The 22,924-nt window shown below is 34.0% G+C and overlaps 1 protein-coding gene across 2 annotated transcripts in view; it reads left to right on the forward strand.

Moving 5' to 3' along the window:
* The window catches only part of LOC120430523 (roundabout homolog 1-like), a 224,229-nt gene that overhangs the window by 171,540 nt on the left and 29,765 nt on the right, over positions 1 to 22,924 (forward strand). For both annotated transcript variants that reach the window (XM_052707253.1, XM_052707254.1), the window contains exons 5-6: positions 3,709 to 3,986; positions 4,086 to 4,314. In XM_052707253.1, the coding sequence (XP_052563213.1) occupies positions 3,709 to 3,986; positions 4,086 to 4,314 (507 nt within the window). The remainder of the gene's footprint in view (positions 1 to 3,708; positions 3,987 to 4,085; positions 4,315 to 22,924) is intronic.

Here is a 22,924-nt window from a genome sequence, read left to right on the forward strand (position 1 = left end):
GCATCCGCTGAGGCTCCACTGGCGTGTCCTGGTTCTTAGGCAAGACATATTGGTAGAACTGACAGCGACCGGGAATGGCCACAGTTGCACAGCTGTCGAAGGGAGTGACCATTACCCACAACAACACGGCCATCTTCTTTTGGTATGGCTGCCAACATCCACCCGCAGAAGCTGCCCCCGTCTGCGGCCTCCGATTTATCCCGCGGTAGGTCAATCCACAACAGATTTCGACCGGTCGCCCATCTTAAAATTATGAAAATAATTGCCCATCCGCCAGCCGCTGGACTTCGACAATCCAAGGTTTCCTTTTCAGCAATGAAAAAAAAATATACCAGACAGACAACAAAAAAAAGTTTATGCCTAATTAATACCAACACAAAACCTTCGGATTTATAGACATTGACGCTACCTCGAATGTACAACCGATTGATAAAGACGTTTGATTTTGGATTGATATGTTCATTGATTCTATAAATAACAAACTGTTGGAAACGGCCTACTCACGCCCTCATTTTACTCAAATATGAGTAAATTTACTCAGCCCTCACACTCACGGTGAGTAACGAGAGTGTTTGCTGTGAGGAAGCCTACTCGATTTGTGAGTGTGAGTGGTTTTCCGAACTCTGATAACAAATTTTGTAAATTTGAGTATTTTCGAAAAATACAAAATTTTGTGAAAATAAACTTTGATGAAGTGAAATAGCATACAAAATTTCGCTTCGTTTGATACCCAGATTGCAAATTATGTACAAAAAAATAAGATATTTTGTGAACAAATTTAAGCATTTCTGGAATTTGCTTTACGGGTGTTGAAAAACACCCAAAAAGCAAAAAAATGAAAATTTGGTTTATTAAACCTTTAAAAAAACTCCAGATTTATACTGGGGTGTTGAAAAACACCCAAAAAGCAAAAAAATGAAAATTTGGTTTATTAAACCTTTAAAAAAACTCCAGATTTATACTTTGAAACTAACTGCATTTAAAAAAAATATGTTCTTGGTTAAAGCATTTAAAACTCAACATGATTTAGTTGAATTAAGTCTAACTTTGCTGAAGACACCAAATCGATCAAAAAATTCCTTCAAAAGATGCAGATTTTTGAATTTTCATACATCATTTTTGTATGGACAGCTGCCAAATTTGTATGGAAAATTATATGGGCAAACTAATGAAGCAAATTGGCTTCTTTGAGCATACCGAAAGCACCAAATAAGTTTCAACCGGATAAAAAAAAAAATTATTAAAACAGGACCGATTTCGTAGAGAACTGCTCTACTATCAATAGAAAATTTGATTTTGCTTTTAATTGTTTTCTTATTATGATCCACTGCAACAATTTCAAAAATTCAAATTCGACTTGTAACTGATTTTTTTAAACAAGCATATGAAAATAATCTTGTTGTTATCTTTTTTTTGCTAGCAATGCTTGTTTAGTAATATCGTGAAAAAGAAAAGAAAATAATTTACAAAAACATTTTTAATTAAAAAAAACATTTTTACCACATTTCAATGATTGATTTTTTTGGTTTTAAAACAAATGCACATAATTAGAGCCTGATAAATGAAAGCTTTATAGTTTCAAAACAAAATTGGAATTTATTGATATAGTTTAAAGAAAGATTAAGTGTCTCGCAATAAAACAAAATTCAGTCTATTCAAATAACAGGGAATCCCTGGCTGATCTGTGAGATTTTAATTTTTATACTTGCAACTACCGATATCACGGTCACTGCTGGTCCAATCTTCAACAATTAATAAGAAAATCTTTAAGATTTTTTATCTTTCCAAGATAATAATTTTCAAAAAATCATTACTTGGCTCTACCTTTCAATAATGTGCCAAACTGTGTATTTCCAAAATGTTAGGCTTGATTTCTAAATTTTAAAAATGTGTTTGATCGAAAAAATGCAACATTTTAAAACTTTTTTTTTTCACGCATTGAATATTGGACAAATAGTTGTAACTAAAATTAAAAAGTAGGCTTGTAGGAAAATATTGCATTGAAAATTATCAAAAATCAAATTAATTTTAATTAATTCAAAATAATTTGTTGAAAATTGCTCTAACTCAGTAAAACTCAGCAAAATTTGTTGGATACTCTTAAAAAATCAAAAATATTCCATCTTAAAATAGCAATGACTTCTTTTGGATTGCAAATTTGATTTAAAAAAAGATATTTTGCAAAAAAATAAAAAAAAAACAAAGTAAATCTAAATATTTTTGAGTGTTTTTTTTTTCAAAAATTCAAATCCCCTTTAAAAAAAATAATATCCATACTTTTTGGGATTTTTTTTTAAATGAAATGTTTTATGGCTCAAAACGTAATACGATTCGGAACAACATTTTTTTTTGTAAATTTATTTAATTTCTGTGCTTATTTTGTATCAATTTATTTTGAGAATAAATTAACACGTATTTATAATTTGTTATGTTAAAATTGATTTTCGATTCAATTAAATAATGTTTTCCTTAAATGAATACATCTACTTTTGCAGAATTTTACAGAATTATGATGATGTTTTTTTTAATTTTTCTGTTAGCGATTCCATAAACGTTTCTACTGCTTTGGTAATGAAAAAAAAAGTGAAAAAATGTGTTCTTCTCTTTGGAAAATAGAACTATAATAAAAAACAAAACGGCAAACCAAATTCAATTTTATTAAAACTGACGAAATTGAGAAATATGACCGTGTGTCCTCCTTTTACATGAGATCATATCGTCGTTGTCGTGCTATTTTGTCGCACTTGCATTTTGGGCCAAATTGGGTTGAAAACGCTATTTTGTGCAGCTCACAATGCTTCACATTTTGACCTTCACAGATTCCCGAAATTCGACTTTAATCCTATGATATTCACTAAAAACAAAAAAAAAACTTGTGCATTTTTGTCGTGCTATTTTGACAACGAAAAAAAACGAAGTTGACTTTATAGCTGTCGTCCACCATTGCTAGTACCAACCACTAGTGTCTTCCTTTTATCTACAAGGACTTCGCCGCCCTAGGCTCCTAAGTGTATGAAAGTTTGGCACGGAGCGACGGCGCCAAATACCCATATTTACACAAAGAATTTTAGAGCGCCCGCCGCGGGATTCAAACCGGTGACCTCTGGATTGTGAGTCCAGTGCGCGGTCCGATTGATCCACACGGGCGGGACATCTTGATACATCCTGCAAATTAAGTGCGACAACTGGCCAAAGGAATTTCAGGTCAGAACTCGTTTGACACACGAACATGCCCGACTTCCGTAAATGTTTGTAATTATAACTCGGGACTCCTGCAACCAAATTCAACCAAACGTCGGAAAAATGCACAGAATGGTCAATCAAACAAAACGTGTTTGTTATTGTTTACATTGCGTGCTCTGATTTTTTTTTTGTATTTTCAAGGTCAAATATTAATCGGAATTTTCCGGTACCAGTAACCCTACCCTTCGCGTAATCGCGAGCCTCCTGCGTTTTACAACCACGGTGTGAGACATATTTGATTTCGGCTTCCGTTACTCCTTTGCCCACTTCCCCCGGAACCCGCTCGCAAATCGTCCGCACAGAGGCACTCACGCGATTTTTATTACTATTTACCAAATCTGGTACACGCGGGGGGACGGGGCACGGGAGGTGATAAAAGAAACGTCACTTTGGCCGAGCGATTCTGGCACAACAATTTATGACCATGTCAACGTTTTATTCTTCCTCCCCTTCCGCCGCGCACAGTTCCCCCGAGCTTTACGTTGCGTCCCCAGGACCAGCGGGTGGTCCCGAACGGGGTGGCCACGTTCCGGTGTGCGGCCACCGGGAGCCCTGCGCCGTCGGTGTTCTGGACGAAGGAGGGCTCGCCGACGCTAATGTTCCCGAACAACACGTACGGCGGAATCCAGATCGGTGGCCAGGGGGCGTTGCAGATTCGCGGTGTCCAGCGGGAGGACGAGGGCTACTACGTGTGTTCGGCGCTGAGTGTGGCCGGATCGGTGACGAGTCGGGTGTATTTGCAGGTGAGGCTCTTTTCAGGCAATTTATTCAAACCAAAATAATCTCTACTTTTCAAACAAAGGACAAACTTAATCATTCCACTCTCAATTTCCCCCCGACAGGTCACCTCCTCGCTGGACTCCATCACCCCACCCCTGCTGCAGCTGGTCCCCTCGAACCAATCCCTGCCGGCCGGTGCCAACACAATCCTCCCCTGCCGACTTCCTGATCCTTCATCCTCATCCACTTCCCCATCAACTTCCGGCCAAATCTCCTGGGAGCGCAACGGCAGCGAGCTGGCGACGACGGGCCGCTTCACGCAACTTCAAGGAGGCTCGCTCAAGATAGACGGTAAGTCCCGCAGAAATAGTTGGAGATTTCCCTGTAAGATTCTTAAAGAAGAAGACCAAAACAAATATTAAGGAGAAGAAGTTGCTGCTGCTGCTCATAAAATGGAGGGAAAGCAAATCAAAATCCTATTTGCGTCCCTCTGGCCGGGAACCCATTTTCATCCCAAACTCCGCACTTGAGAAAAGCTTTGAGAGGATCTCTCCACTTCTGGAGGCTCAGAAGTAATGAGATTGCTCGCACTTGTGTGCGAGTGAGTTATTCCTGGGCCAGACGAAACAATAGAAATGCCCATTTGTTTGTGTGTGTGTGTGAGTGCGATGTGAAGTTCATACATGTGAGCATAGAGTATTTTCGAGCAGTTCGTTTGTAATGAGATATTTGAGAGGTTGATGATTAAACAAAGCTGGTGGAGGGGGATTCATTTGGGAAGGGAAAAGGAGTGAGGGATTTCAGGTTATTATGAAAGTGGAGTGGCTTCAATCAATCCATCATGCAAAAGTTGGGAGAGAACAGTTGAGCAGAAATCTTTCCATTTCAAGCAAAACAATGTAAAAGGGCCTAGGCCAAAGTGTAAACAATGACTCTATCCTGCTCACGTCAGTTGATGTTTACATTAGGAACGAGCAGGACAGACTCTTTGTTTACACTTTGGCTTCGGCCCTATTACAATGTTTTGCTAGATTTCATGTGTGTTTGATGCTCAATGTGAATGAAAAGGGAAAATTTTCAGATTCTGATGAATGCAAGAGAAATTTTGTGAGGAATCATGTTGAATATTTTCTGTGCCCAATTATAAGCTTTTATAATTTCACAATTAATCATATTTTGCCTTAAGGCCCTTGCAAATACAGTAGTTGTTCGGTAACTGGGCGTTGTTTAACTGGGCTGCTTTTTAACTGGGCGCTCGATAACTGGGTCGTAGCCCAGTTAAAAAGCAGACAACCGTCAAAAAACCAAAACAAACCGAAATTACCGAGGAATGGATGAAAAAAATCATGTTCAATAAATGAAAAAAACTTTTATCAAAACTTTTATTTAAATTCAAGTCACAATTTAAGAAATATGAAAAGTAAGCATGGTTATCAAATTTGAGAAACTTTTATTTTTATTTTTCATCTGGAAAATATTCTGCATCGATGGCCCGTCCCCTCGTTATTTTTTTTATCAGCCCAGTTACCGAACAAGTACTGTATTTTTCATAGTTTATGTCGCCCTCCTTCAAAATTGGTTCAAAAAATCAGGGGGCACAAACCAATTTCAAAAAACTCAAAAATTTCCATGAAAAAAGAAGCTTAATCAAGAGAGAACAATCTTAAATGCATTTTCTGCATTGATTATCATATTTAGTATGTTTTGGCTCGTTTAAAAATGTGTTTTATTTTTTATGTAATTCCACTGGACAGCACTGCAAACACTTTTTTTCGCAATTTTTTTTGTCAATTTAAATATTTTGGAAACTAATGGACAGGTGTAAAATGCATTTCAAAACACTTTTTTCATTAAAATGTTGAAGCCATGGCTCTTTTTTCAATTTTGATACTTTTTTTTTATTTTTCAAATTAAAAAAATAACATTGCACGGAGTTTTTAAAGTTTTTAGTTGAATATCTCAGATTTCAAATCGAATTTTGAGAATCTTTTAAGATCAGGGATGGAATAATCACAAAAAAATCATTTTCGCTTGCGAACTTTCTTCATGCGCGAAAGAGAGAGAAGGCAAATTACACAAAAGAAAATCGCTCCCGAAATTCTCCAAAAAAATCAATCTACTGATGATTTTTTGTAAATTTCCTTGTCAGCACCACTTAAAAATATTTGTTTCACTTTGATTACACACATTGCTCATCTACAATATGTGACAGGTCATTTTTTGACTTGTGACGTTAAATTTGCAAGTGTAGTAGTGACAAGGATATTCCACCGATTAATCAAGATGAAGATTTTTTAGATACTTTTAACCGATCTTTCGTGCGCGAAAGAGGAGAGCCATGCTCCTTTCGAATTTTTTCTCTTGATGAACGTCCAGAGATTTTCTTTTGATGTTGATTATTCCATCGCTGGTTAAGATCAATGGGTGCTTAACTTAACTTGGCCCATAATCAACATGCGACAAGTTGCACGATCACGACTTTATACAAGCTAAACCCGAGCAGACGGAAATAACTTGGGAATTTCATTTTTTGATATTTGTTATTTATAACAAGATTTGTTATTCGTCGTTATGATGTTTTTTGTTATTGGACTGTTATTGTAATAACAGACTAATAACATTTTTAGTTATTCTTCGAACAAATCTTTGTTACTATTGTTTGTTATTTTAACAACTAACCAATAACTAATTTTGTTATGATAACAGATACTGTTATTAAACCCTTATGCAAAAATGGATTTTCCAAGAAGATTTCATAACAGGTGTAGAACAGATGTGTTTTTGATATGATTAAATAGCTGTTTTGGGAAATTTCCAAAATCTTGTAAAAAAATATTTAAAAATATTTTTCAAAGCAAAATTGAATTTGCCATCGAAAATAAAAGTTTGATTGAATGTTCCGTTTTAAAGAAATAGCCACTTTTAGTTATAAAAAATCTTATATTTAGGTACAACAAAAAATTAAAAGGAAAGCAGCTCTAAAAAATGTTTTTTTTTTTAGTTTCCTGCAATTTCTTCTTGGAACTTTGTAAATAAGGCAATTAGTTTCTGAAATACAGCCTCACAAAGAATTCGAATCGATGACAATGAATTCCTCTAAATGACACCTAATAATCCTGTAATCCGACTTTCCAATGTTAAACATTAAAACTTTAGCGATATTATTTCAAAGAAGATTTTCAATTCTTTGAACAAACAAACTATTTTTTCATCGTTCTGTAGCTCAATACCGAATTGAAGTTTAGATTTTTTTTAAATATGGCTCATCCGATTTGATGATGTTTCAAAAATTATGCAAAATATTTCTTATGAAAACAAAGTTAAATATATTTTTAAATTTGTTTTATAAAATTGTAAAACAAATGTTAAAAAAAACTTGTTTTACAAATACATTTTTTTGTAATATTCTTTAACCCTGAAATGTCTTTTATCTCATTAAGAACGTAAGCAAAAGTTATATATTTTTTGTTACTTTGTAGGATTTTTAAAGACTGTTACAAAAAAAAGAAATACGTGCTAGTTTTGAATATTTATGATTTTTTTGAAAAAGTTATTATGCAATCACTTAGGCCGTTGCAAATATTTTTCAAAATTTATGTTTTTTTTCGAAAAACTTCAAAATTTTTATGAAAATTTAAGTTTTATCAACTAAAAACCAGTATATTTAGCATGTTTGAACTGTTTTGAACACATTTTAAATTTCCATTAAATAACAACGCAAAAAGTTTTTTTTTGCGAAAAAAAAATTCCGTCAATACATCGCTATTTTGAAAACTAATGCTTGGAAAGCAACTAGATGCGTGTAAAATGAATTTTCAAACACTTTTTCTTCCAAATGTTGATACCTAGGCTTGTAATTTAATTTTTTTTGCCCCTTCTCTCGACTTTGGTCAAGGCCGAGGGACATAAACTTCAAAAAATATTTGCAATTGCCTTACTTAACAATTTTGTTTAATTTTTTTTTGTTTTTCTTTGACCAAATTTTAAGTTTAATTTTCAGAAAAAAAAATGTAGAGCAATACAAATAATAGAAAAAAAAATAAAATGCAGGAACATTATTTTAAGCTTGTACAAAATTTAGCACAGTCAAGCAGGCGTTCACTTTCCACTGTCTGTTTGTATGTGTTTAAAGCGTTCGTCTAGCTAAAATTTTTTATTTCGCTTAATAGTGGAGTATAAAATTAAAAACCAAATTTTTTCTATTAAAATTGATTTAAAATTGATCAAATTGATTCCTCAAATAAATTTGGACAAAATTTATGTTCAAATTTCCAACAAAATTTGGACTTTTATGATTTAAGAAACCATTCTCTGCCAACTTTCACAAATTTGGAAAAAAATACCGACCTCTTTTCGATTTCCGGGAACCTTTGTTCTTAAAGGAAATTTTTGTCCCTGATTACGAATCCAAGTTCATTTTTTTTATATCTCGTGCCACAAAAACGGTCAAAGCGTAATTTTTATGAAAGTTTGATTTTTTTTTGCAAAAGCACACGATTGACTACTAACCCCAAACTTTGAAAAACTGGTCAAAAATGTTTAAAATTATCAATTGCCCTTCAACTGTGTAGAACTTTTTAGAGTGTACAAGAAGTAACCATGCAAAGTTACAAAAAATACGTAATTTTTAAATGAATAATTATGTTCTGAATTAATAACCCACCATTGCTGGTTAAATTAGCGAGTTGGATAAATACGACGAGTGCTGAAAAAATCAAGTTTTGCAACGAGTTGCTTACATTTTTTTTGCGATTTCGCGAAACGCTTTTTGAATAGAATTTTATATCAAATATCCATTTGCTAAGTAAATTCACCGCTCAAAACAAAAAATATTGACAAAGGTTACTTTTCGATACCATGCTGAAAGTTCAACCTTTCAGCACCCATTTCTGGTATTAATTTTTCATACTGTTATTTTTGGAAGAGAAAAGTAGGTATCGTCGCTCGAGAATGACAGGATTATTAAGTAGTTTCATTGCCAAAAGTACCGTAAACTGGGGTGACTTTGATAGCCCGGGGTGACTTAGATAGGTTTTTCAAATGCCCGTCAAATTAGTATCTAAACATTTTTGAGAATTTTAAGTATGTAAGCATTAAGGGATAGCTTATTATCGAACATATATGCAAAAATGTGACTGTTACATCGGATGTATCAAAATTAGTGGCCAAATAAAATTTCTATCAATGTCACCCCGGGCTATCAATGTCACCCCAGTTTACGGTATTTTCTATTCTCTATTTTTGACAGTTGAGTGAAGGAAAATGGGAACGAGTTTGAAACTACTTTTTAGCTGTTTTTTTAAAGAAAAATTAGTTTGAAGTCAGCTCGCGGTTTTTTATATTTAAAAAATCTTTTAAAACATTTTATTTTAAAATATTATTGCCGTGGTAGCTGCTTTGTTTTTTTTTTTTAATCTGATGTTTTGGACTCTTTTATTTACTTTCGTCAGTTTAATTTTTTGTGAGTCTATTTTCCCCCATTTGCCCATCAAAACTCCATCTGCAATCGTTGCATCATTTCGTAAATGGACTCGAATAAAACCCTGTGCATGTGTACGTAAATACGCTTGTGATTTTGTGATTTGTGTGCGTTTTGCTCCCAGGATTTCAGAACGTCAGCAGCTCAATGACTTAATTGATGCATTAACACATAGAGAGGTTGCACAAGTTTGGGGGATCCCGAAATGGACACGATCGTTGGTGAGGGTGGAGGTGGTGGTGGACAAGCTCCATTATGTTTATGTATTATTTACTGAAAGGGAAACCCAAGACAATGCACGAACCAAAGAGGGAGCTCAGAATTTTCAATCAACAGAGTGTGCGTGTGTGCGTCCTTTGTGGCGTAACCCCTTTTTAGATGCTGCATTAAGGAATTGAGGGGGAATTTCGACTTGGGTTTTAAAGGGAAAGGGTACATTTCGATATGGCTTTTTTTGCTGTTTTTTCGTCAAATTTCGACGGACGTGGGGAAATGATGATTGATTAGGGATTTTCCCTAAGTGATTTTCCGTTTAATTAAACCGATTGATGTTTGAACGCGCGTGGGATTTATTGGCTCAACTTGATGGATCGGTGTGGTGTGAGCAAATTCAACGTTTTTAAGGAGAACCGGCGTCAATCTTCCACTTGAAGTCGTGTCGTCCATAATTGCACGAACCATTTTCGTGCAATTTCCTCGCGGTAATGAATTCATTCACAATCCCGTCAACAATGCCAGCGCAGCACTTAACTAGCATTATATCATCGTCATTAAGTGCTTCAGAGCGCAAAAGGATCGTTTTTCCACAAAGTAAAACAAATTAAAGTGTAATCAATCAAAGACCCGTTGGTCGGGTCGGGGGTTCGTATAATCCTTGGACTTTTCCGTCATTCTCGCCGAAGGAAATGCACCCAGCTTCTGGGTTCCGACTTTTGTGTCATCTGACAGCAGATTTCACGCAACGGAGTACGACCACGGACAATTGAATTTGAGATGGTTGGAGTTTTTTGCTGCTCGCTGTCTTTTTCCGCGGGAATCAACTTCTTCTCGAGAACTTGATGCAATTAAGGGCAGTGGACTTCAAGCAAACATAATCAAATCGATTTTCATCAAATTTTCAAATCAATGCCCTATTACGCTCGGATAACGATCTCCACGAAGTCTGATAAGCTTAAAGTGCACGATTCGTTTGCATTTCCCCAACTAATTGCCTCCCGGAGATCACGACCTTCGGCATCAAACAAACCGCCATCGTCAGAACCCAAGACCGCTGAAGCAGGGTGACAGACCGTATAATGGGGCCCGTTTGTCGAAAACCTCACCACCACCATTTCTTTGGAAGAGAGCTTGATGATTTATCTTCCAATAGATAAATGCCTAGATAAAGAACTTGTGATGGCGAAACGATTTCTCTTGTGTGATAAATACTTCTCAAAGAGGAGCCCGGAAGGTTGGGCACCGTGAAATTCTCTTGAGATTCGGTCACATTTGCATGAACATTAAATTTGTTTAAGATTTATTTTTTGTGCAAAGTTCTTTGTCGTTTTGGTCATGTGTGACATAACCACCTGCACCTTTTTTCAACACATTTTTTTTATTCGACAAAAATTCAAATTGACATTTGATTAACCATTTTTTACTGAGATTCCGACCTGCAGGTTGCGAGGAATCTTGTTGATGAATAGACCTCTGAGCTTTGCTGTGGCCCCAAGCGCATTGGAAGACCTTCTGCCGTTGATGGCGCTGATAGCTCTTCTGCACTGATAGCGCATCTAAAAACTATTCTAAAAGGAACGCTCCGTATCCTAGCTGCCATCCTGAAGACCCCGGAACGTGCGCATAATTATAAATGCACTTCTCGATTTCTCAACCCACCCCACGTGGAGAAGACGCCGTTAAGGGGAAGATGCAACAGATCAGTGTTCTGTCCTCCCCGGTCGTAGCAGGCTGCCGCCTGCCACAAGAGCCCAGGAACTTGATTCATTGACAGTACAAAAGCTCAATCAACTCTTAAGCATCATTAGGTTATCTCTTCATCGGATCTTGATTCTTTTCTCCACTGCTGGAAGGTCTCCGCTCCAAAGTTCTTCAAGTACCGCCAGGCCAAAGATCTTCTTTTTGCGGAAACTTTCATCTTGGACTCGTCATCGCGGGGTCCAGAACGTCCCTCAAGTGCGCGGAGAAGAAGATGGGCGAAGATAATTTACATAATGACATTTAATTGAAAAGTCTGCTTTCAGCTGCATTTCTCCTCCCGTTGACGTCGCGTCGTTGACGGTCGTCAAAGTAGCCTGGTAGAACCGTTGCTCAGTTCAGTGGGTTTCATCGCCGGGTTAGAAGAAGAAAAAGCGAGTGGCACTTGTTTGGCGTGGTTGCTTCAGTAGGGGTTCAGAGGACTTCAAGCAAAATTGTTGTAATATTGATATTTTTTTTAGTTTCTTGTAAAAATATATATTTCATCTATTGATCAGTACAAAATTTAATTGCTGAATCAAGTTTCAAACACAATTTTATTTGTTTTTGTTTTTAGTTCTGAAAATGAAGATATATTTAATGTCTGACGGTCTTTTTAATGAAACTAAATAAATATAGGATAAAAGTAATCGACTTAAAACGGTTATACATACATATTGAAATCCAGGTTTATTTTTAGAGGACTGTTTCTCGGCAATGGTTTGATTTAGTTTGAGGTATGCATTGGTTCTTATGTAGAACTGTTCGGGGAACACAATAGTGATCAAATAAAAAATATATAAAAATATGAATAGTTGAAAATCACGTTTTAAACACTAAACTGTAAAGAAACGATATTGAAAGGCATATGAGGGTTGATATTTTATTTTCAATTAATTTCTTGGACAATTTAATATGCAAAGGTAACAAAGTTGGTGGTTTCATAGTTGGAAAGCTACGAGTAAAAGATTAAAATGTTTCTTAGAACACCTTAAAAAAGAGGGCGGTGCTAAAGAAAGATGGATGGTCCAATCGGCACTAAACTTGAGATTTCTGTTAACCATCGATAGATGAACGTTCTCTCCATGTTTGGTCCAAATCGGTGAAGGTCAAGTCCAAAAGTTTTCCCAGTTATATCAATTGTTTCAAGTCAAAGATGCGCAGGATATTTAATTTTTATATTGAAATTGAAGTCAAAATAAAAAAAATCATTATAATATTCCCAAAAGTTTTTGGATAGTGCTACGGTTACCGAGTTCACACGATTCATTATTTTTTTAAAATATCTTTATTATTTTTAATATTATTTTTTTTATTCAAATAAAAGATTAACCAAATTTATAAAATATGGAGTTTTTTTTTAAAAAGGTCCAATAAACCAAATTTCCAGTTTTTGCTTTTTGGGTGTTTTTAATACCCCTAACTCAAGGCGTTTCAAGAACACCCATAAAGCAAAAAACTGGAAATTTGTTTCATTGGACCTTTTAAAAACAACTCCAGAAATATTCTTTCGATCTAAAATGGTGCTTTATGTTAATTTTATATGTTTTAAATAAAAAATCATGTAATTCATTTTATTTTTTTTTACATTGAAAATATCAAGAAACAATTATACAATAAAATAAGTTTATTTTTGTTTTAAAACAAACCTAGCAAAATACTTTTATTTAAAAAAACGAAATCAACGTTTCAATTATTGACGAAATACAAAAACATGTCTAGTTTTATTTTGTTTTAAAAATATGTGTTTTTGTAACTTTGCAGGATAATTTTTAAATGTGTAACAACATTTTCAAAAGAAATATTTTCTCAAAGCTGTGTATTTCAGTAAAAATACTCAAAAATAGTTTTTGTTTGTGCGAAAATAGAAATTTTTGTGAAGGCTGTGAGTTAAAAAAAAATATATTGTTTTCATTATTAAGGAAGAATCGATATAATTCGATTCCAATGTTTATTTTTTTTTGAATTGTTCTCAAATACTTAAAAAATGTGTAAATTTTAAATTTAAAAAAAAAGCTGGAAATTTTAGATTTTTTTTCAAAAACACAAAGTTTCGCGAATATTTTCAGGTGTTTAAAAAATCCCGATAGTTACAATGCCGTATTGTGAAAACTTGAAGTTTTCTATCCATTCCAAAGAATTAAAAAAAAGGGTATTTAAAAAAATATCCTTACTGAGGAATTGTACGAAATGTTACTGATTATTCAATACCCCAATTGCAAAAACTAAAATTTCGCTTTTTTCGGAAATATGTAGTTTTGTGGTAATTTTGAGAATTTAAAAAAATTTAAATTTAAAAGTGTTCATTTGATACCCATATAACATTAACTAAAGTTTTGAGTTTTTTTTCAAAATTTCGTAGTTTTGTGAAAAAATAGTACTTATGAATTTCATAAAAATGAAAATCTATGAGATTTGAGCAAATCTTTTTGAAATCGGCCGATTTGGTCCATTTTTATTTTTTGTCATTTTTTATTTGGCTCAAAATTTGTGAGGGCATTCCCTATGACCATTGTGTCATTGGTTCACCCATACAACTCTTCTTTAGGGTGACAAAAAAAAATGAAAATTTTGGAAAATCGAAAAAAATACACCCTGAATTGATTTTTTAGGTAAAAATAAGTTACCTATTTAGAGCCAAATCGATTAAGGGTTAAAGGTCGCATTTTATCGTTGAAGTTTGTATGGGAAAATTCTAAAAAATGTATAGGGAATTCCGCCAAAAGGATCATTTTCAAGTGTGTAACATTTTTTGACGAACAACTTTGTCGGCGCTGAGTTAAACATTTAAAAAAAATAGTGATTTTTGGAAAAAAATAAAATTTCTGATTTTTTGATAAACGGCCCCATTTTTAAGATATAGCCACCTAAAGTTTGATTTATGTGAAATATTTACAGTTTTTAGATTTTAAAATGGAGACTAGTTTAGAAAATTTGCTAGAAAAATTGTCTAAGAGACATTCAAGTTTATACCTCTGGTTGCTGAGATACAGCGGCTTTAAGACAAAGGAACAGGAAAATTTAAGTTTTCTAACTTTCACCCAAACAACCTTAATGGTCCGATTTTCTATGTTAAAAAAAGGAAAAAATGTGATTTTTTTTCGATTTTTTCGAAAAAACATTATTTTGTGTTTTTTTTAATCAAGACTGATGTGACAAAAAGGCGTAAAATTGTAAAATGGCGTTTTATTGAATTTTTAAATTTCTGAAAAGTTTAAAATGAATGGCAACTATAGTTAAGGAAATGTTGATGAAAGTCATTATTTTAAACTTCTTGAAGTGTCATGATTTTATCAATGAACATGATTTTGAATCGGAAAACGAAATTCATTTTCGGATTCTTTGGACAATTTTCACTAGTAGAAGGGTAAATAAGTTTTAAATAATAAATAATATGTGTTTTTGAAAAACAATTCAAGAAATATCCAATGGGCAAAATCAGATGAACAAATTTCATGTAAAATGTGGAAACTTTTGATTCGTGCTTCGAATTCAGTATAAAAAACAATATAAACCAGTAATTTTATAAACAAAACCAGTTTTAACAAATTTCGCGCCAAATTCCGTCTTTTTAACAATTTTACCTAAAATTTGTATGTATTTTGTAAAAAAGCTTTTAGTGAACTAAATACAAATATTGATTTTTTTTTCTTAATAGCTATATCAGATACTTTAGTGATGGTACATTTAACGTACAAATAAAGTTTGAACATCTTAAATATGATTTTAACAAAAAAAAAACTATGTCAATCAAAGTCACCCCGGAATTTCAAATAAAAAATTTTAACGTAACTTTTTTTCTAAACACTAATGAAAAAACTTTTTTTTCAAAACAGTGCATGAACTTTATGTGGCCTACCCCAGTACCTGTTTTAAAAATAAAAATCTTGAGAATAACCTTTCTTGTTGGAAAATATACCAAAAACAAATTGAAATCCTATCAAAGTCACCCCGGTTTACGGTACTTGAAACATTTCCAAACCAAACCCAGGTTTTGACACCAAGATTTTTTTACACGCATTTTAGCATTTTGTACAACTACTGTTTACAAAACTATTTGACTATTTTCACAATCCGATGTTTGCAGAAATTGGTTTGTAAGTTCGACAATTTTGGAATAAGAAGACAACAACTTCCTTGGTTGTTGTAAATATCGTTGTTTTTTTCCAAAGTCACCCCCACTGACGGTATTCAACATTTTGAGTGAAGGTTATTTCAAATCTACTAACAAATTCTAATACAAACTGACCATTCTAAATCAAACTGACAGCAAAATCGGTCCCACATTTTCATACCAACGTCCAATTTCAGACATGATTTACGTTCTTCACTTTCACACCCCGTAAACAAACACATCATGATTGAAATTAATTCCCTAGCCCGGCCCCATTTTTTATGGTGCGTACAGCCCCAGACCAGGCGATAATAGATTCTTTACGACGTGTTCATCGCAATGTTTTGAAAACATCTCCTCGAAAAAAAAACTAAATCGATGACCAAACTGTAGGTCATCATCACCAGATAAGCTCTGGCAACACTGCTGTGGCAAAAGCAAAAGCGCACTCTAGAAATAATCCACGACTAAGCCGGTTGTTGTTATCAACTCAATAGAGGCGAGCAAAATGGTGCGTTTTTTTTGGGAAATTATTTTCTAAAACTCATTCATCGATCCCGGGGTGGCTCCCTCAAGTAAAAAATGAAGCAATAAAATTCGTTTTTATTGCCGTTTTCCCCGAACACAGTCACTCTCCATAACTTGCTCCCAATTGTGTCTCGGACGGTTCGATTTTGATAAACAAGGGGATTTGTGTCCGGCTGGCGCTACCTTTAGAAAAATGAACGAAATGTTCCTCCCGAAAAGTACAAACTGAGTGAGCAGAATAATAATAACAAATAATGGCTACAATAGAGAGCGGCAATAACTGAATGGAAAAACAGCAGCCCCGAAGGTGCCCGAATGGGCGTGAAATTGGAAAAGTTTTTAATGAAGTACGGCGGCCTACATTCGGGAGTACTTTTTTAGGAAAAACACAGCAGAACAGAGGGAAGTCACTGAAATGGGTCAGCGCGAAGGGGGGGGTCATAAAAATAATGGTTCAATATCCTCCCCCCACCCTCCTGCTCAAGTGAAATGGTGATACTTTGGAAAACCATTAAAGTTCCGGAGACCGATATCGGTGTCAGCAATTTACCTGGCTTAGCAGAGTTTGGGTTCGAGACGAACGGTGCAATTTCGCAAATCAAATTGGGGAAAAGCCATTCAAAGTTACAAACGTGTATCACTGAATCAGGGCGCCGGCGTTCTAGTGAGAGAGAGAGAACTTGAAGTTGGTGAAGGAACGATCCAATTCGATTCACCACTTCCTTACTGCCATCAATTACCGTTGGACAAGTACCTGCGAGGCGAGCGATTCCTTCTCGTACACGAGAAAAGTACTTCAAATAGTGGTTCTTCGTTTGAGAGGTGCACGGATGTAAAGGGAACTAACATTGGAAAAGGGTCGATTTGGTTTAAGTTGTTTTTCATCACTTTCACAATTTTAAGTTTTATTTTTATTTGAACATGATTATCTTATGACTGACAAGATTGATCTGTATGTGGAAGCAACGATGCCAGATTATTTTGTGGGATATCTGTATTTTCTTAAAAAGAAATCTGTATTTTATCTGTATCATGTCAAGTTCTAAGCCATAAAAGATTTTTCCAATTTCTATCAGCAGATTTAAACTTTTAAGTTATATTAAAGCATTATTCAATTACTAAATTTTTGAAATATTTAAGATGCATGTACAGATTTTTGGGTTTTTTTTGATCGAAAAATCTGTATAGTACAGATTTATCTGTATATCTGGCATGGCTGTGTGGAAGGTGTCATTTGATTTTTCAAAAATAATTGAAAAACATCAAAAAAATTGGGTGCAGAATATTTCTAACAAAGTCGTTTCACCAAATGGAACATTTGCCAAAGATCGTTTCAATGAATTGGACGTTTTGTCAAAAAAAAAGTTGTTTTATAAAATAGAACGGTTTGTCAAAAAATAATTAATACGAGTTTTGGCATTCTGTCAAAAATAGTAAGTTTAGCAATTCTCTACGAAAACAACATTAAAAAAATATTTTAATTATTTGGCTCAAACTTTTTGGGGACCTTTCCCATACCATTCACAAACAATTTTGGCAGCTCTACATACAAAAATGGTATGTAAATATTCAAAAATCAGTAACCTTTTAAAAATGTGATCTACTTGTTGTCTTGGGCAAAGTTGTAGGTATTGATGAGGACTATTCAGAAAAAAATATAAATACACGGAAATTGTTTTTGCAGATTTCTTAATTGACTTTGCTTCCAAAAAAATCAATTGCTCCAAATCCGCCTTTTAAAAATTCTGAATTAATAAAATGAGTTTTTTTTTTAAACATCCAAACATATTTTTTGACCACAGTTTTTGATGTAAAATTGAATTTGAAATCGAACAGTACTAAACAGAATTTTGGATAAAGAGCACAGTTTTCGAGGTATGGTATAATAAATGAACGCTACGTCAGCAACTAATGGTCCAATTTTCAATGTTAAAAAATTAAGGATTTGTAAAATTTTACGATCTTTTAGAAAAAATTGGTTAACAATTTTGAGATAATTATTTCAAAAGGGCCAACTATTCAAAATTATGCCCTTTTCATAAAAACAAAACCAAAGTCAGTCACGCAATTTTAATTTTTTTAATGGGAATTTTTAATTTTCCAAAAACAAATACTTGTTATTAAAAAAAATAATTCGCCGGCAAAATTTTTGGTTGTACTTCTCTATAACTCAAAATTTGCGGGTTGGGTCCCTTAAACATAATATTTTGCAAATAAATAAAAAAAAAATTAGTAATATTGTTTTTTTTTTTTGTTAAAATTTAAGTCTATTCTAAATTCTCAAATTATTTGCGTGTACCTTTTTTCATTCCATTCCACATCAATCACAACAACTTTGCTAAAACACCAAATCAATAAGGATAATTGTAAAGAAACTGTTTCCTTAAAGTTGCATGAGTTTTTACATTTTTGTAAACTTGCCCAGTGTTTTTAAATAAATTGTTTTCAATGTTTTATCATGAACTCAATTTTTTAATTAAAATCTTTTACAAAAGTCTGTACGAGATTTGACAATTTACTCGAATCAGAAAGGTTTTTCAAAAAAATAATTTTATTGGTTTTTGATATTCTTTTTGCTTTGAATGATTAAGAAAATTAATTTATTTTTGAATGTTTTATTAAATGTTTTGATCATGGCCAGTTCCTTGAAAAATAAGCAACTCAAATAATATCGCTGAATTTTTATTTGTCCGGGTTTTTGTCTTCTTTTCAACATAAGCATTTCTTCATAAACATTTTAAAAAGTCAAAAATTTTAGGAGTTTTTGTCACTTTTTTGAACACAACAGTTTTACCATTATAAATTTAATTTTTTTATTTAAGTTTAAGAGTTTATAGAAAAAAATGTGAGTCTTCGCATTTTTTGGAAACTTTATCAGTTGAACAGAAATTCATTCCAAAATAAAACTGTTGAGATTTCTTGCATTCTTTCCACCAAGACAATATTTTTCCTGTGGAGTTTTTACATTCTTTTCATGATCAACATGATCAATCTTTTCGAAAAAAAAAAAATTTCAGAAAAGTTTTTAATGAGTTTTTGCATTATTTTAAATTCAAGCAGTTCAAACATTTTGCCAAAAATATAAATGAATAAATTAATTCAGTTGCAATTTAGTTTTAGGTCAGAATAGTCCAAACATTTTGTTGTTGAACACTGTTGAATACTTTGTTGAAACAAGTCATGACTGATCTTGTTGTAACTTTTAAAGAGGATTTTGACAGACCTTTCAAATCAACAATTTTCTCCGTTAACGAGAAAAATCGGAGAAAAAAAATCACTTAAGATATAATAATCTTCTTAAATCGAATCACGAAAAAAAGAGCTGCCTTATTTGGCTCAAAAATAACCTTACAAAAAGGCTCTTGAGTGACTTGTGAATTAATAATTCAAAAACCTTAAAAACCAAATAAAATCAATCCTTGTTTTCAAAATGCCAAAGCAAAAAATATCACAAAAAGCTTAAAATGTTAGAGCAATTATTCTACATTAAAAAAATTACAATGAATCAAACCAGAAAATATTTTTTTCTTAAAAAAAAATCCAAGCTGTGATTGTTTGCTTTGTGTGTGCTCCCAACCCAATACCCACTGGCTGGCAGTGAAATTATGGGAAACTATCAGACTTGGGTAATGCTAATACAGCTTATCTTAGTTCAGGTATTGAATATTTGTATCTAGACGACGATTGGTTCGAAAATGCCTCTTTGTTTATAGGCTAGTACTGCCAAAATTTCAACCAAAAACAAGAAAAATATATTTTTTTAAATACTGAGTTTTTTTTTTGCACTTTCTCCATCAAGACAAGCTCTTAGAATTATTTTTATGTGAAAAGAAGAATTTTTGAAAATATACTTTTCTGCAATTGAAAAAATAAAATTTTGTAAGTTTTTGCATCATTTGAAAATTTAAACAGCTCAAATATGGTGAGCCTTAAATAAATACAAAGCTTTTCCCATATTTTAAAAGCAAAAAAATAGGTTTCGTCAAAAAACATGAAAATATAATTTTGGAAAAGCTTATTATAAGCAAAGAAGAATTGACGCACCTACAAGTTAGAATACCGTAAACATTTTCAATTATAAATCGGGATTCCTGCAATCAAATTAAACCAAACTTCAGGACAACGCACAGGAGTGTCAACCAAACAAAATGTGTTTTGTATTGTTTACATTGCGCGCTCTCGTTTTTGTTTATTCAAATTCAAACATTAAACGACAAGTTAGCACGACGGCGTTGATTAAGTACAAGCAAACGTATTAAACAGCAGTAAGATTTTTATATTTTTCGATTTCTCCTTACACAAAATAAATCATCGGCTTATAAGACCTTTCCAAACGCCACTCTCCATTTCATCACAGCGAATGCTCCCCTGAAGCCATAAGGAAGCAGCCCCATTTATGAGACATCGCTCGCTGGCGCGCGCATCTTCTCGTAAATTTCCCCCGTATAAATTTCCGCTTTTCCAAGCTCGTTCCGAACTTCCTTTGTGGGTAAATGTAAGTTAGTGTGTGTGAGTCCATGATGTACACGTGAGTTTTTGATATTCCCACCACGTTCAGTCGACCACGTGCACAAACACATCTTCGCCCGACTCCCCCCTTTTTGGGTTTTCCACCTGGGAAAGTGCCACTCACCTGGGTTTTTCCCTCCCAGGGTGGAAAGCTCTTTCTTTCCATGGTAATGTAAGGAAGCGCGCGTGGTGGGGCGATGATGACGGTAGGTGAAAGTGAATAAATTTTATTAGAATGAAACCACCCCCAACGCCAAATTCCACCACTCGTCACGTCAGTCGTGAATGGTTTTCGGTGGAGGGTAGCGGACTTTTGGACTTCTCGTAGGAATAGTATTAAATTCTTGATAGAAATAATTTAAAGCTCTTCAATCTTTTAAATGAAATCAAAATAACTTAATTTCAAATTAAAATGTAAAATGATCTGATATGAAATCTGGTCCTACATTTAGTTGAATTACTCCCAATCTTTTTTTCCGCATCTCCATTTTTTCGCACGGAAATCCCATCAAAAGAGGTCCTTCAGCATCCCACCTCCATTCAGAACAATCTTTTTTCCCTCCTCTCCTCTTCTTCGTATTGGTTAGGGATGCAAATAAATACGCCGCCGCCGTCGGAAAGTGTTGAGCCAAATTGGTGATGGTGGAGAAAGGACTCGCCGCACGTGCCCTCCCCCCATCCTTGGACGTGGAGTCCTTTTTCAGAAAACGAGCTTCCTGAGAATTGTTTTCCACCGGCTACGATGGTGACGGGAGGAGGAGGTCGGGGAGGAATTTGTTGCATGCCTCTTCCGAGAAGGGCTGCTCTCTGCTCACCTGGGCACGGTTCATTGACGGTGCGCTGAGCTGATTTGGCTTCCGTTTTCGGGCTTTCTTTCATTTTTTTTTCTTCTTTTGTCAGAACATGGTTCCAGGTGGTGGGCGCACGAACACACACACAGGTGTTGCGTGAGTTGTCACTGTCACTTTGGGCCCGATTGGAGATGATTTGATTTGATTTGATTCGGGAGTGACTGACTTGGGAGATTTCGCAACTGTCGGGTGGGGTGACAGCTCGGATTACCGGGGAGCGAGCGGAAATGATCGACGTTTAAGGAATGATTTGAATACATTTCCGGGGGGAAGTGGAGGGGTTTCGGGATGCTGACAGCCGATGATGTTGTCTTCGGTGTAAATTGATGGATTGTCGTGTGACAATGGCACTCAAGGTGTCATGATGGATTCTATTGTGAAAGTGATGAACATATAGAAAGCATTTTACTATTAAAAAATCAAGTGACGTGAAGCATTTTTTGGTTAAGACTCCCGGGATATTTGATAATAATGAAAATTAAATCATAATATTATAATACCAATCACAGAAGTAGATTATAGAATAATAAAAATTGAATTAAAATTAAACCAATACTTGTCTAGATTACTTATTCAAAAAGTTTAAAACCTGTAAAAAACCAATATGGCTGTTGCGAATATTTTTCAAAGTTAATGTCGCCCCTGAATAATCAGGGGACAATTTTTTTTTCGAAAAATTTCAACATTTCAATGAAAATTAAAAATTAATCAACCGAAAACCATTAAAAATGCATTTTCCTGCGTTTATAATCATACTTAGCATGTTTGAACTCCTTTGAAGACATTTTAAATTTTCATGAAATACCAATGTACACGAAAAGCTTTATTTAAGCGAAAAAAAAATTTCCGTTTACGTTTTCGATATTTTGAAAACAAATGAAAGCAAGTGGACGCGTTTAAAATGCATTTTTAAACACTATTTCCACTTTTTCCATCCAAATGTTGTAACCTAAGCTTCTCCCCTCCCCCCTAAATAAAAAAAATACATAAATGCCAAAAAATATTTGCAACGGCCTGACTATTTACGAAACAGCCACAAAATTTGAAGCTCATGGTTTACCTAAAAACATACTTAACATAAATGAAAATCTAAAGTATTTTAAGCAAACTGCTTCTCATCAATTGAAAGTAATATTTTTCCTTATTTTATACAAAAAATCTTATAACAACTTCATGCAACAAGTTTGAACAGCCAGAACATTGAAAACTCTAGAAATGATCTTGAGTTTGCAGATTCAGAAAACATTACAAAATAGGGTAATGGGTATTTTCATCGTGCTCCTAATGTTATCATATCAGCACATTGGCGGACGATCTGAAATGATGTTAATGAGAAATGAGCAAGCAATATTCTAACAAAACATTCGCTAGAATATTTTTTAAATAGTGAGAATTTGCAAATAGGACGGATGTAGGACCAAGTCCATAATCTGCAAAACATACGAGAAATTTCCCTGGCAGAAATAATACCTCTTAGCTACGAGGTTTTTTTTTTTTTAAATAATATTTCACTGAGTAACTATGACT

Source organism: Culex pipiens, chromosome 2, assembly GCF_016801865.2.
Source record: "Culex pipiens pallens isolate TS chromosome 2, TS_CPP_V2, whole genome shotgun sequence".
Lineage (NCBI taxonomy): Eukaryota > Metazoa > Arthropoda > Insecta > Diptera > Culicidae > Culex > Culex pipiens.